This window comes from Brassica rapa, chromosome A09 (genome assembly GCF_000309985.2).
Source record: "Brassica rapa cultivar Chiifu-401-42 chromosome A09, CAAS_Brap_v3.01, whole genome shotgun sequence".
In the NCBI taxonomy this organism is placed as follows: Eukaryota; Viridiplantae; Streptophyta; class Magnoliopsida; order Brassicales; family Brassicaceae; genus Brassica; species Brassica rapa.
In genome coordinates, this window is record NC_024803.2 from 462,787 (window position 1) to 477,056 (window position 14,270).

The window sequence follows — 14,270 nt, forward strand, 5'->3', positions numbered from 1 at the left end:
AAATACCTTTTCAGATAACAATAAAAAAAAATATATATATATATATAAATTATCTTTTTAATTATATTTTAGATTTTGGATAATTCAATATTCTATTTTTAATTATATAATTAAGAATTTTATTTGATAAGTATTTAGTTATATAATTCATGTTTAACTTTTTACTAAATACTTTTTCAGATAACAATACAATATATACATAAATTATCTCTTTTAAAAATTATATTTTCAGATTTTGGATAATTCTAACTATTATTAATAATTCAATATTCTATTTTTAATTATGTAATTAAGAATTTTATTTGATTAGTATTTAGTTATATTAATCATGTTTTTAAATTTTTAACTAAAAGACTTTTAGATAACAATACAATATATACAGAAATTAACTCTTTTTTAAATTATATTTTCAGATGTTGGATAATTCTTACTATTATTAATTTTATTCAATTATATAATTAAATCAATTAAAATTTCGTTTTTATTTTTTAATTTAGTTATACATTTTATTCATTAAGGGTATAAACGATATTAACCACTCTAACTTTTAACGTGAGAGCACGATTCCAAAAATTTATTTCGCAAATAATAGTATAGACTAGAGACAATGTAAGAGAAATAAATAAAAAATATCCACAAACTTATATTTGGTCGAATAAAGATTATTCTGTTCCAAACAAACCGTAATGGTCAGTTGATCATAACTTACATGGAAATATAAGTATTTTCTTGCTCGAGTTTCTTTCCCAAAGAGATCCACACGGAAATTCAGGTTTCTCAGAATTAATCATAAACACACACACACACATCAAATTGGTCCCTAAAGAAACAAAGATATAGAAGCTCTGATTTGAATGTTGGGCAGTAAATAGGATCTTTGATCATCGTGACTAGATTTGCTTAACCTATTTCAAACTTCACTTATTGTATCCTCTGTTTACTTAACCAAGACAATGCCATAAAAGTCTGTCAAGTTCCGCATAACGCCGATATACATCTGGGACATTAAAACCGTGGAGCATCCAAAGGGAGATACCAGAGGTACGTTTGGCAAGTACTTCAGAAGTTGAGATTATTTCAGTAATATTAAAGTAGATGATGATGACGTGCGAGCGAGCGACGTTCGACGAGAAAAAAAAAAAGACATTACACTAGCGGCTGACGTAACGGTCATTTACGCAGAGAAAACCACAATCAAATGCGGACCAACATTAAGGGCTATGTTTAAGTTCTATTTTTTTTTTTTTTTTTGTCATCATGTTTAAGTTCTATTAGCTACCTAGAAACGGGCCGCACATATGTGCATGAATTGGATATATTATAATTATCAGTGACAACAATAGTCTAATATATATATGGATAATGTAAATAGATCATGTACATACGGACATTAATATAATACATAGATTTTATACAATTATACATATATTTTATTGTAAGTTATAAGCCAATATATCAATTATTATGCATGTCAAATATAATTCATATACTTTTTTGTATATTAGTTATCATACATAAAAATATGGAGTATTAATACAGTAATATCTAATGCTATCGCAAGTACCATTAGAATTATATTCCAACATTAAATTAACAAAAATAGATATTATGTTAACTCTATTCAACATTTTGTATGCTCTTGCTCAAGATTTAAGTAACCAATATTGATTCTACTTGCTTGGCTTCATTTTAATAGAAAATTTCTCTGTTTCAGATTCAGTGACGATGCAAGACCAAAAAGAGGCACCTCTCCCGACATGCAATGCAAAGACAAGTTCCTTGTTCAGTCTGATATTGTCTCTGAGGCTAGTAGTTCCAAGGATGTTCTCGCTAATTAATTGGTTGTGCAATGCAGTTCAACAAGTAGGCCGGTAGAGTGATTGAGGGTTGTTTACATCCCTGCTAGCCCTCTTCACCTGTCTCAGAAGGCTCTGAAGAAGGCAAGGAATGAGATTGCTGGTTCTCAAACTGCCCCACTATTTGATGACGATTTTGTCTGTTTGTTACAACTGAGAGAGATTTAAGTTAAGAGATAATCTAGCGCATCTTCTTGTCTCAGGTGTCGAGAACGCTAGAAGAAACAAATGAGAAATGAGGTATTAATGTCACACAACCTTGTCTGTTACTTATAGATGTATATATATATATATATATATATATATATATATATATATATAATGTTACCATTGACCAACCGGTGCTACTACTGCTTCTCAACATCATCATTATGTATTCTCATATTAAAAAAATGAAACATCATTTGACTAACATGAAAGTAAACAAGGAATAGTAAACAATATGTTTAGTAAGGGAGGTTAAATGTCCTTACCAACTTTATGCTGAGGTAATTGTTAATTACGTCCCGCCGATTTTGGTTGGTTTATTTAATCATATGATTATTAGTATTACTATGGCTCTAATGAGATAGAATAAATCTGAGCTCTTATCATTTTTTTCCTATATGTCCCATGTGATCTCCTAATAATAATGGATCATTGTTTTGTCTAATCTAATCATTATCCATAAATCTAATACAAAATGAACGACGCAATCATTTATATAGTTACATGCACAAATTAACTAGAACACGTCATCCTTTCTATAAATAATTATTTGACATGGTTAATATATTTAGCTGACTTTTGTTTGTTTTTCCTTCTAATGATGTTGGCAAATCATAATTCTTTCCCATACAAGCCCGAATGCATTAGGAGGATCAATAAGATGAAACTTTCCATAACTTTTGAACGTAATATTTATCATAACTAAAATCTTGGTCAAAAGGTGTTTCTCATAACTATGGGATTGCGTGGTATTGGGTGGTTGCTTGTGGTGAAGGGTCTCTTGAGACAAGAGAAACGAACATGTTTTCATCACTTACTTCATCCCCACGAAGCAACCTCCATATATATTATACATGTATCATATGCACAATATATGTATACATTATAGCATAAACAATAATCAATATGATAAAATATAGAAAAATTGGGAAAAAAAAGACATTTTCAAAGAATTTTTGATATTCAAACTTGAAATGTGCATGTGTATAACGAATGTATTATGTACGTGTTATTTTAATGGGATGTTTCCATGTTGATTGATATGTATACCTAAAATTCAATTACAAGAAGGGGTTATAAGAAAATGAGAATAATCACAAGACCATTTCGAGATTTACAATTAAAATAGTGATATAATATAATAGAGAAAAGTGTGAGACGTAGTAGTTAGCAAACCACATGGGAACATGGATGCCGAATATAATAGCCAAATTAAGAGTTATCTATTGTTGAAATGATAATTATCATCAAGCATTTTAATGATATTTTGACAAGTATGCCAATATGGAACTAAACTTACTAGTCCTGCGATTTCGGTTTTTCTGAAACTGAAACTAACCGAATTTTGGTTTTAGATTAACCAAAATTTTGAAAACTAATTCTGAAATTAACTGAATTACATTTCGGTTTGTTTATCTGTTAATTTCGGGTTTCACTTTTATTTTAATCAATTGTTTGGTTTTCGGTTAAAATTTGGTATAATTTAAAAAATTGGATATTTTTGGTAGATTTGGTTATTTTGGTTATTTTCAGTTAGTTCGGTTAATTAAGTTCGGTTATTTTTGGTTATTTCCAGTTTTTCTATTTTTTATTTAAAAAAAAAACCATTTTTCAAAATTCTACCAAGCTAAACCGAGCTCAAAACCATAGCCAAACCGGAAACCAAAAATGTTGGTTTGATTCGGTCGGCTTGATCGGTTTTGGACAAAAACCGCATGGCTAAAAGTTACCATTTAATTAATACACAGTAATATTTTGAGAAAATCTCATACGTATCAAGACACGATTGTTTTGCATAAGAAAGTTAATTCTTTTGTTGCTAAAACAATACCTTTTCATTTTCACAACAATGAAATTTAAACAATTGTCACTGATTACAAAATTGGTCCGACTTTGTCTTGGACATAAAACCACCCACCTCATTTTTTGGCTGTTTCTGGTTGCATTATTCATAATTATTTTGGTAGATATATGGTGACCGGTGACTTGCCTCATTCACCCATTGTCTGCTCAATAAAGGACTATCTTCTTTTCTTTTCTCAATCTCTCGTGCATTTAACTTCTCACAGAAGAAACATCAGTCACAGTTCTCCCATCACTTTTCTTTCTTTATTTCTTTTGTTTCGAGAAAAAGATGAACCACATAAAGTATATTTATACATACACGTAAATATATAATTAGTTTTTAACAACTAAGATATTTTTTGGACTGTAATAAACGAGGATTTATTTCACTAAAACAACAAAACAAAACAAATATTTTTAATGTAATTCCAAGATATGCATTCACAACTTGGTTTTAGATTTATGAATCAAGAGTAATATTGTCCGTAGCTGAAAACAAAAGTAAGCATTGCGATGTGTGGCTTAGCGTCCACAATGGACTGAATGATTTGATTGGTTCATTTGATAAATTCATCCAAAAGCTTGTCCAAGCCCTAAAACACCCACCCAGTTGTGGACAAAGATCACACAAAAAGGAAAAAACGACAGCAGCTTTGAGATAATATAGAACCAAAATAGATCCCAAATATAGTTTGTAAGCCACAAAGTTTTAATCATAAAAACAAAGTAAAGAAAACAAAATATCCACAATGTAATGACATACAAATCAACATGACAACATCAAAACATGTAAGTTTTATAAAATTTTATATACAATAGTTTAAAATAATTTATTAAACGAAAAAAATGTATTTTAGAATCATCCGTGGGCGACTACTGCGAAAGTGAAGAAAAGAAGCGTGGTGGTTCTGATCAATCGTAGCCACTCGTTGCCTTGTCTAAGAACAGTATCTTAGCCGTTCAATTATGTCACTGGCCGCGTCAGACCGCGCTTCGAAAACCAGTATGGTTCAGGCAATGTTTGGAGTTTAAGTACAAAACTACCCCTACCCTTTTTTTTTAATTGCTTATGTTGGCAGGACTGATGCACATGATTATCTGTATAACTAAGACGATCAAGAATAAACTATATTACTTGAATTTTGCATTGTGCATTATTGATTGAAAAAGAAGAAATTAGTCATCAAAATAATGTTTTAAACACTACTTCAAAATAAAGAAAGTAGAATATTTTATTTGTAGATTCAAATTTTAATATATTTTTGATATAGTTACTGAAAGAGTGAAAGGAGTTTCTGAGGCACGCGCGTGGTCAGAGAGTGGGATAGCATAGAAGACACATAGATTAAGAAAGTAGAGCAAAAGATTATTAATAACATACATTGTCAGAGAGAAGATTGATAATTGTTAAATAGTACTACTAGTGTAAGTCAGATAACAGGCGAAAGCAAAAATAAGAAACACAAAAGAGGAGAGAGAGAGAGGATGAAGCGCACTTTGCCACTTTAATTTCCTGCACGCATCCACAACTCGAAGAAGAAGAAAGACATAAGACAGAAGAGGAAGAAAAGAGTTTGAGAGATTGTGAATTTGTCGAGAAAAGTGTGCAATGCCCTTACCCTTTGCAGAGTTTCAAGGGAAGGTGATTTCTTCTTATTTCTCCTCCGACATAGAGCCCACCTCTGTTCTTAGCCCTCTCACGACATCCTCCTCCACGGTGTCTTCCTCTCACGGCGTAAACGCTGCCGTCGGAGGCGGCGGTATCTCCACTGCCATCTCCGGCGGCGATGAGCAATGTGGAGCGAGTGATTGGGAGCGAGTGCTTCCTGCCTCTCCCACCCATGACCATGACCATGACAACGACCAGAGCATCCTGAGGCTCATCATGATGGGAGACTCCCAAGATCCTTCTCTCGAGCTTAACAACATTCTCCAGACTTCCCAATCTCCCGCCACCTTTCACCACTCCGACTACACATCGCTCGGCAGCTTCGGAGTCGTCGTCGATACCACCACCGGCTTCGGTGGCTTAGACCACTCGGTTCCAGCTCTGTTTCAGTCACAAGTGCCACCGCAGCATCCAGTCCTAATCAACCAAAGCCAGACTCATTTCACCCAGAATCCGTCCCTCTTGTACGGCCATCAAATCCCGGCGGCGAAGCGTCTGAACCAAGGGGGGTCGGTGGGTGAGGGAATGATAACGGAGCAGCTGTTGAAGGTGGCGGAGGTGATGGAGAGAGGAGGGGAGACAAGTGTGGCACAGGGGATATTGGCGCGGCTCAATCAACAGCTCTCATCACCGGTGGGAAAGGCATTCGAAAGGGCAGCATTCTACTACATAGAGGCTCTCCACAACAGTCTCCTCCACAACAACAAGGCCTCCCAAACCCCACTAAACCCTTACTCCCTCATCTTCAAGATCTCCGCCTACAAATCCTTCTCCGAGATCTCTCCCGTTCTCCAGTTCGCCAACTTCACCTCCAACCAAGCCCTCCTCGAGTCCTTCCACGGCTTCACCCGCCTCCACATCATCGATTTCGACATCGGCTACGGTGGCCATTGGGCCTCCCTCATGCAAGAGCTCGTCCTCCTCCGCGTTGACAACCACGCTCCTCCCCTTTCCCTCAAAATCACTGTCTTCGCTTCCCCCGACCACCACCAGCACCAGCTTGAGCTCGCCTTCACTCAAGACAACCTCAAGCACTTCGCCTCCGAGATCAACATCTCCCTCGACATCCAGGTCCTCAGCTTGGACCTCCTCGCCTCTCTCTCCTGGCCCTCCTCTGACAAAGAAGAAGCCGTCGCCGTTAATCTCTCCCCCGCCTCCTTCTCAAACACGCCTTCTTCGCTTCTCCTCCGTTTCGTGAAACATCTCTCTCCCTCCATCATCGTCTGCTCCGACAGAGGAGGGTGCGAGAGGACGGATCTGCCTTTCCCGCAGCAGCTCCTCCACTCCCTCCAGTCACACGCCGCTCTCCTCGAATCCCTCGACGCCGTCAACGCCAACCTCGACGCTATGCACAAGATCGAGAGGTTTCTCATACAGCCGGAGATTGAGAAGCTGGTCCTCGATCGTAGCCGTCCCATCCAAAGGCCAATGATGACGTGGCAAGCCATGTTCATGCAGATGGGCTTCTCGCCGGTAACGCACAGCAACTTCACGGAGTCTCAGGCAGAGTGTTTGGTTCAACGGACGCCGGTAAGAGGCTTTCACGTCGAGAAGAAACACAACTCTCTTCTTCTCTGCTGGCAAAGGACAGAACTTGTCGGAGTCTCCGCCTGGAGATGTCGCTCCTGACTCATCCCTCCCCTACTTTGTTTCTATTTTTATTATGTATTCTTAATTTTAATTTATCATCTAATCATGACACATATATATATTTTCATAATCTTTAGTACTTCCCGATATTACTTTTACTCAACTCTCGGTGCGATTCACAAAGTATATGAAATTTTGTGATTAATTAAATTTCGGATTAGTTATATAGCAAATCCAGTATAACGTGGAGTAGTATTTAGTACCATGATCGAATGCTTGCTTTGGCCTGTGTTCGGAGAGTAATTAAAAATAAATGGGTGATGATTTTGATGCGAGGCAGAAAGCTACTGCTCATTATGGCGATTATATAGTAGTATTGCTTAGCGTTTGTTTGTTGTGGTTCCTGTCTTTGCGAGGGTCTCTTTTGTTTATTAAAGATTTGTCTCTATGATGTCACATGGGTCCTTCTAATATTTAACTAGAGTCTTTGTCCGCGCTACGCGCGGAAAATGGGCTATTTCAATTTTGTGTTCATTTGAAATTTTTTCTTATTATTAGTAATTTTTATATTAAGAAATATGGGCTATTTTAATTTTGTGTTTGATTTGAAATATTTTATTATTATTAATAATTTATATTAAATATTTGTAAAATGAGAGCAATTTAACTCTGAAGATTATTATGTTTAAATTATATTGTAAAATGATTAATAATCATATTTTGTTTAAATTATAATAATGATTTTGTTTAAATTATACTCTGTTCTTGCTGAAGTTAAATTTTTTTGTGCTCATATGTATATCATTTTTAAATAAATAGGTTGGGTATTATGAAATGCGGTCCTATAGCTTTTTATATTGCTATATTAAATCACAAAGTTTATATCATTTACTATATATCATTGAATATTATAATGTAGTTTTTTCTTGTTCTAGGCTGTTAAGTTTCATAAACGCATTTCTATAGATGTAGCACATTGGATAATGAAACATTTGCTGGTTGATTGGTTGCAAAACTGATTGATTTGGAATGTGTAGTTGCAAAACTTGTAGATTTTTAGGAAATATACTTTTAAATTATAATTTGTATTGTAAGTAGAACATGAGTGCGTATGTATTAAGGATTATTAGAACTTGTTAGATTCCTTGACTGCGAAGTAGAACTTGATTATTATTATTTGATTTACCATCTTGCCCGTTTTATGTAATATTATAGGCTTTAGCCACAAGCTTTACTCAATGCAAAGGAAATACATGAAATTATTGTCACTACTTTATATTGCTTTTCACATAAAACGGGCCATTCTCTAATTATAAAAAAATAAAATATTTGATTTACTGTATAGTTATTGGTTGTTATTTTTTGAGATTAGACATTTATCTCAATCATATTATATTATTCGATATATAATATATATTGAATAGAACATACAATGCGGTCTTAGATATAATATTAGTAAAGCCCATAAAAAATGTATCAAGTGATAATAAAATATAAAGATATTTTATTTTTGAATATAGATCAAATAATTTAATAACAGGTTCTACTTATATAAATTATGTAAATATGTAAATCACTAATTTATAATTTTGATGAGACCATATATTTGGTTAAAATTTTCTAAAAATATTATCTTATTATTTATCAATTCGTGATAAATTTAGCCGGCCTAATTTGGGACCGGTGAGTTTTATTAATTTATTGAGTATTACATAAAAGAGTAGTAATTGATGGAGTTTGTTCTGTTCTGACTGTCAAAATGTTAGCACTTGTTCTGATCTTAAGTAGATGTTGACCAATTCTAATCATAAACTCTGAATTATATGAGTAGTAGTATGGAATAATGCCAAGTAAATTCTTTAAAGAGATGAGGATAACCAAATTGTTTAAAGAGATGAGTGTATCCAACTAACGAAAAATGTATTCAAAGAAACATAAAGACCGACCAAAAAACGGAAAGTATGAAGATAGAAATAAAAAAACGCAAAGTCGTTACGTAAACATCAAACCGAACTCATACTGCAGCAAAAAACAGTCACTGCGTATGAAGATAGCTGAAGCTGCATTAGCCACTCTTGGAACGCTTGGCTTCGTCTGATTCAATACCCTCAGACGCTTTTCTAACCCGACCACCAGCGGCATCCACTAACCCACTGGAGGAACCGGATACTTCACTTCCAGTCTTCAAGAAACCATCGGACGTAGCTGGAATAGCGTCTTCGACCAATGGTTCTATAGGATGTGGAGCTTCTGGTGGAAGTATCTTGGTGACGGTTATGGTCCGTGTCTTCCCTTTCAAGTTATGATCGGAGACTTTCACTATGAACCTGTGTGTCTGCCCGATTGTATCAAGCAAATCTTGCGGTACCGGCACGCAATGGTCAGCTTCCACGCTCTCATTAGACTAACATTCAAGAAAAATTTATGTGAGTTCAAATATTATGGGGCTATATATACACAGATTCTTAATTACCTCAAAGTATCTGGCAACTAATTCTGAAGCATGCTTTCCAGTCAACTCTTTGCCAGCATCACCAAGAATGACAAAAACTGCTTGCTCACTCTTATCATAAACAGATATCCTGGTTAGGTATCTGCAATGAGAGAAGATAATTTATTAGTGCAGGCAAAAAGTAGATGAAACTGTGTAGACATCACTTACTGAGCAACGCCCGTGACTTCACTCTTCATACACTTCTTATTGTTACAAATCAGGGAGGTAGGCCCTTTGAACGCCTTGCTGTTACACCCATCGCATGAAATATAATACCAAGCCGAACCCTGGATAACATCATCTATAGTTGCTGTGCATTCAAACCAAGCAACCTACCATAGTGGAAATTAGAAAAAACTATATCAATACAGAAGCATACGACAACTAATTTGGAAACAGAACAAATCTTGTACCTTAGCAGTTGGCAGCTTTATGTAGGAGAAGAGTTCCTCAAGAGTAGCTGTCTCAGGCTTAGTGACAACCTCTGCATTAATCTTGTTAGCAATTTCCGAGTTGGATCCCAACCTGAGAAAAATGGAAGCGCGAAAAGTATGGCAAGGTCAAATCGCATGAAATGGCAAACAGAGGTCGCTTGTAAAATATAAATACAAAAAATGCTCACCACCCGAGGTAATCCCTGCTAGGCTGAACATCAGTATCCATAAACACTCGAGATGATGCCATCGAAGTCAGAGCAAGGGTTCCTGATCAGACCACATGATTTGATTATTACCAACCAAATACTTAACGATGCCACAAAAGCATTAAAACAGAATTTCGTACTATAGATCTGGCTCACTTAACAATAAAAATGTCCAAATACATTTCAGTTCGAATCACCACACCTAAGCTATACATTACTAAGTAAATGTTACCTCCAAGATGCTTAGGGTTGACTGTGGTGACCAAAATAACGCTTGGAGTGCTTCCATAAGATTTGAATTTCTCACAGAAGTCCGATGCGGCTTTGTCCCATAGATAGAGCTTCATTACTGGCCCGCTGCATAACATTAAAACCATGTGTCAACCATAACTCACACAGAATCTAACTCTATTTGGACAGACTTACTCGTGTGTCTGAACATGAACACAAAGATGCCGCTTCTCTGCTATGCCGGCTTCGTCGAGAACAATATGATCAGTGATAGTCTGCCCATTCACCAGCTTCATGTGGCCAACATAGTCTAGGATAAAATATTTCATAGTAGTATATTCAGTAGATGTAAATATATAAAACCTAAAGATTTAAGTATAAACACTTGAGTAGTTAAACAGAGATTACCATAAAGATCAATTTTGTGGTCACAATTAGCCTGGAACTCCTCGTAGTTATGAAACCTGAACCTATCCTCAGGGATTGAAACCGGGGGGTTATCAACAACGGATAGCTCAGAATTCCAAGCGAAGGTGACGGTTGCGTTATGATCAGAAACACGATACTGAGTTTTGTTTCTGGAGCCGAAAAAATTCTTCAGTTTGTAAACACAACCCGATATCAGCTCATATGACCCAACCCGTCCCGATGGAACATAACCTTGAATAACAGCTCCCTATAGATGATTTCAAATTCACGATCAATAGAAATCTAACAATGTCGAGCAATTATAAATAAGGATCAAGAGTAGCAAAATAGTTGAAGACGAACCTCTTCATCGATAAGGAGCATTTCCTGTCCAATGAGAGTTTTCGTATTTGGATTTCGAGCCTCCCAGTAATGAATCAGACGGAACCTCAAGTCGACCTCTTGTGGGCCGAGTTTCACATCTCTGAAGAACATCATTTTATCGTCATGCGCGGAGGAGACGGCGGCAGAAGTGTTTGACTTCATCGGAATAGCAGACGAAACAGCAGACTTCCCGTTACGCTTCATCGCAGTGGCGGAGGAATCGACGGACTTCCCGTTTGGCTTAGTGGACGCGGAAGATGCGACGGTCTTTTTGTTGGTAGTGCGGAGGCTTGAGATCGGAGAGTGTCCTTTGGGTTCCATCGCGACGATTGTTTGAGAGAGAATTTTCAATTTTGATCGACACATAACTCAAGTGAAAAGATTTATAAATAGAGAGATAGAGAGGAAGATGAAAAGAATCCATTCAATGAAATCAATCAAGGTTTGATTAGAGCGTGAAGTAAAGAGAGTATGGGATGAAACGGATCCAGAGAGAAGAGTAAGAGAAGAGGAGGAAGTTGAAGAGAAGAACGGCAAGATCACCGAAGTCGGAAGAAGGAATGATTGAGAAAGAAAGACGAAGCCCTAATAATCGAAAAAATCTAAAACCAGAAGCCCAAAATCAATTATACCAAACACGAAGCCCAAACGAAATTATTAAGAGATGACATGTCTCTTTGCTGCACTATCATTGGTGGAATTTCCGATCCGACGTGGCACCCTTAAGGAGCCTGCATATCGCCCTTTTAATAGAGTAAGATTATCTTTGGTCCACGATACATTTTTGTGTGCGCCGTTTATAGCTTCTTTTTCCTTTCCCTTTTAAATGGTCCATACACGATTCGCCCATTGCTTTTCAACATTAACTGGATTTCTCTAAATAATGCCTTGATATCAGAACAAGTCAAATTTACATTTCATAACTCTTTCGTTTGCCATTTAAAAACAATAAATCCCGTTCTACCGTTCTATAAAAACTTGTACTACTAGATGATTATATGGAAAAGCCGGACATTATAAATAGTATTGGGGGAACTGACAAGAAGCCTATAAGTTATTGTTTCTTGTGCAATAAACGTTAGTTGGATACAGTTAATTGAATAGTTGACAGATAAGCCTGTGTCCTGAAGCAGAAGAAAGTGTCGTGATCACTCAATCTACACGTGTACGGCAGTAACACATGTGTCGTTTCCCTGCGAGAGATGATCAATGTGATCAACGGTTAACCCATTGTGTAGAAAGAAGTAGATTCATAACTTGCCATCGTGGAGAAACACATCGTGGCCATGTTCACGCGCGCTCTGCTCCACTAAGTTTGGGAGTTGGGACCTAGGACTAGCCTAGGTGGTCATCATCACACTTTCAAAGATCAAATGCTACAGTTAATAAAACTTGGTCGTAAGTAAAATTTTGACTGGTCTAGACGAACTCACGCAAATCTTTTAATTTGGGGAAAGTAATTACCGACTTTATGACATTGATTTATATCATTCATTCCGTGTGTAATCATCCCATATTCAAGTTTTTTACTAGGAAATCATTGTTACATGATATATTACGCTAGGAAATTTACAACACCTCCACGTGGGGTTCCACTGATGTCTTCAGAAAACGACCTTTTAAGTTATGAAAGATTAATACTTCCGTTTTTGAAGGCGTGGTAAATTCAAATCTTCAATCTATAATCGTTAGACTCATTCTTTAATAAATCTGAATTACAGAATAACATTTTGTTTCCTGTACATATATTTCAATTTAAAGAGACTCACTTCACATATATTTCAAAAAACTATTTTATGTATACTTGTTAGATGGCACATCACATATCGAAGCATCTTCTTGGTAATGGAAGGGCTCTAATAATTAAAAAGCCATCAACCTTTATCTTCCTTTCTCGCTGTGTTTTGATCTTTTAACTTTTGAGAACAATATGTGCGATATGTTATTAAGCAATACTCCCGATAACAATTGGAGGTTCATTGCTTACAAAAAGTAAAATGATGATAAAATACGCAGCTTTTTTTGTTATTGGTCCTAACAATTAATTGATTTAAATGTTTTCTTTTATCTTTTAGACACATCAAGTACTTTTGTCCTGAAGAAGACACTCCTAGGAGTTAGGAAGATTTTGATTTGGTTATGATCAGACTTTATACCAACATTTGTATATGTTTCCATATTCCCACTGTTTTGTTCATATTTTATTTCAAGTTTTTTTAACAAGAGATTGTTTTAATCGCAAGGTGACATATTTTACCTCAAGTTGTCAATTATTTCTAGTCCAAAATCATGTTTATTACAAATATTGCAACGTGTTTTATTAACATGAAAATATCTCGGGTTTATGAACGGACTCAAACTAAAATACAAACCATAAATAAAATTTATTTTCGGATATAAACATGATCTCATATCTGTGTGATAAACATATATTTAGAGGTTGATTGGTTTCCCCGCTACCACCCGCAAACGCAGCTTTTGCGGTTGGTAGCGGTTGACAGCGTTTCGAAACAATCATACAAACCGCTACAAATCGCTTTAAACCGCTCCGAACCTCTTAAAATCAAAAGCTAGTTCCAGTTAGCGTTTGCGGTTGCGGGCGGTTGCGGGAGGATAATTTTTTTTTTTTTTTTTTTAAAAAAACCATATCAATAAAAAAATAAAAATATTTAATAAATTTTTTAAAATGGAATTATAAAAATACTAAAATAGATCTATTATATTTTAATTAATATTATAAAAATTTTAAATAAAAATATATTCTATAATTTTTAAAATTTAAAACTATAACTTTAAAAATATAATTTACATATTTATTATAATATTATGATTTTTGATATTTTTATAATTTTATAAAATGTAAATATTGTTAATTTATTATTTAACCGTTGTTGTATTTGGTAGTTAACCAGTCATAAGTATCCCGCAAACGCACCAATTTCT

At 35.4% G+C, this 14,270-nt stretch overlaps 2 protein-coding genes across 2 annotated transcripts; one reads left to right on the forward strand and one right to left on the reverse strand.

Moving 5' to 3' along the window:
• Positions 1–5,218: 5,218 nt before the first annotated feature.
• On the forward strand, positions 5,219–7,330 carry LOC103836942 (scarecrow-like protein 6). The gene has a single exon (XM_009113266.3). The coding sequence runs from the start codon at positions 5,518–5,520 to the stop codon at positions 7,204–7,206; it is 1,689 nt and encodes a 562-aa protein (XP_009111514.1). The 5' UTR covers positions 5,219–5,517; the 3' UTR covers positions 7,207–7,330.
• Positions 7,331–9,152: 1,822 nt separating this feature from the next.
• On the reverse strand, positions 9,153–13,953 carry LOC103836943. The gene is made up of 9 exons (XM_009113267.2): positions 11,307–13,953; positions 10,944–11,211; positions 10,731–10,845; positions 10,537–10,661; positions 10,284–10,365; positions 10,075–10,186; positions 9,830–9,993; positions 9,641–9,761; positions 9,153–9,571 (listed from the first exon to the last, which is right to left on the reverse strand). The coding sequence occupies exons 1-9, from the start codon at positions 11,691–11,693 to the stop codon at positions 9,233–9,235; spliced, it is 1,713 nt and encodes a 570-aa protein (XP_009111515.1). The 5' UTR covers positions 11,694–13,953; the 3' UTR covers positions 9,153–9,232.
• Between the last annotated feature and the right edge of the window lie 317 nt (positions 13,954–14,270).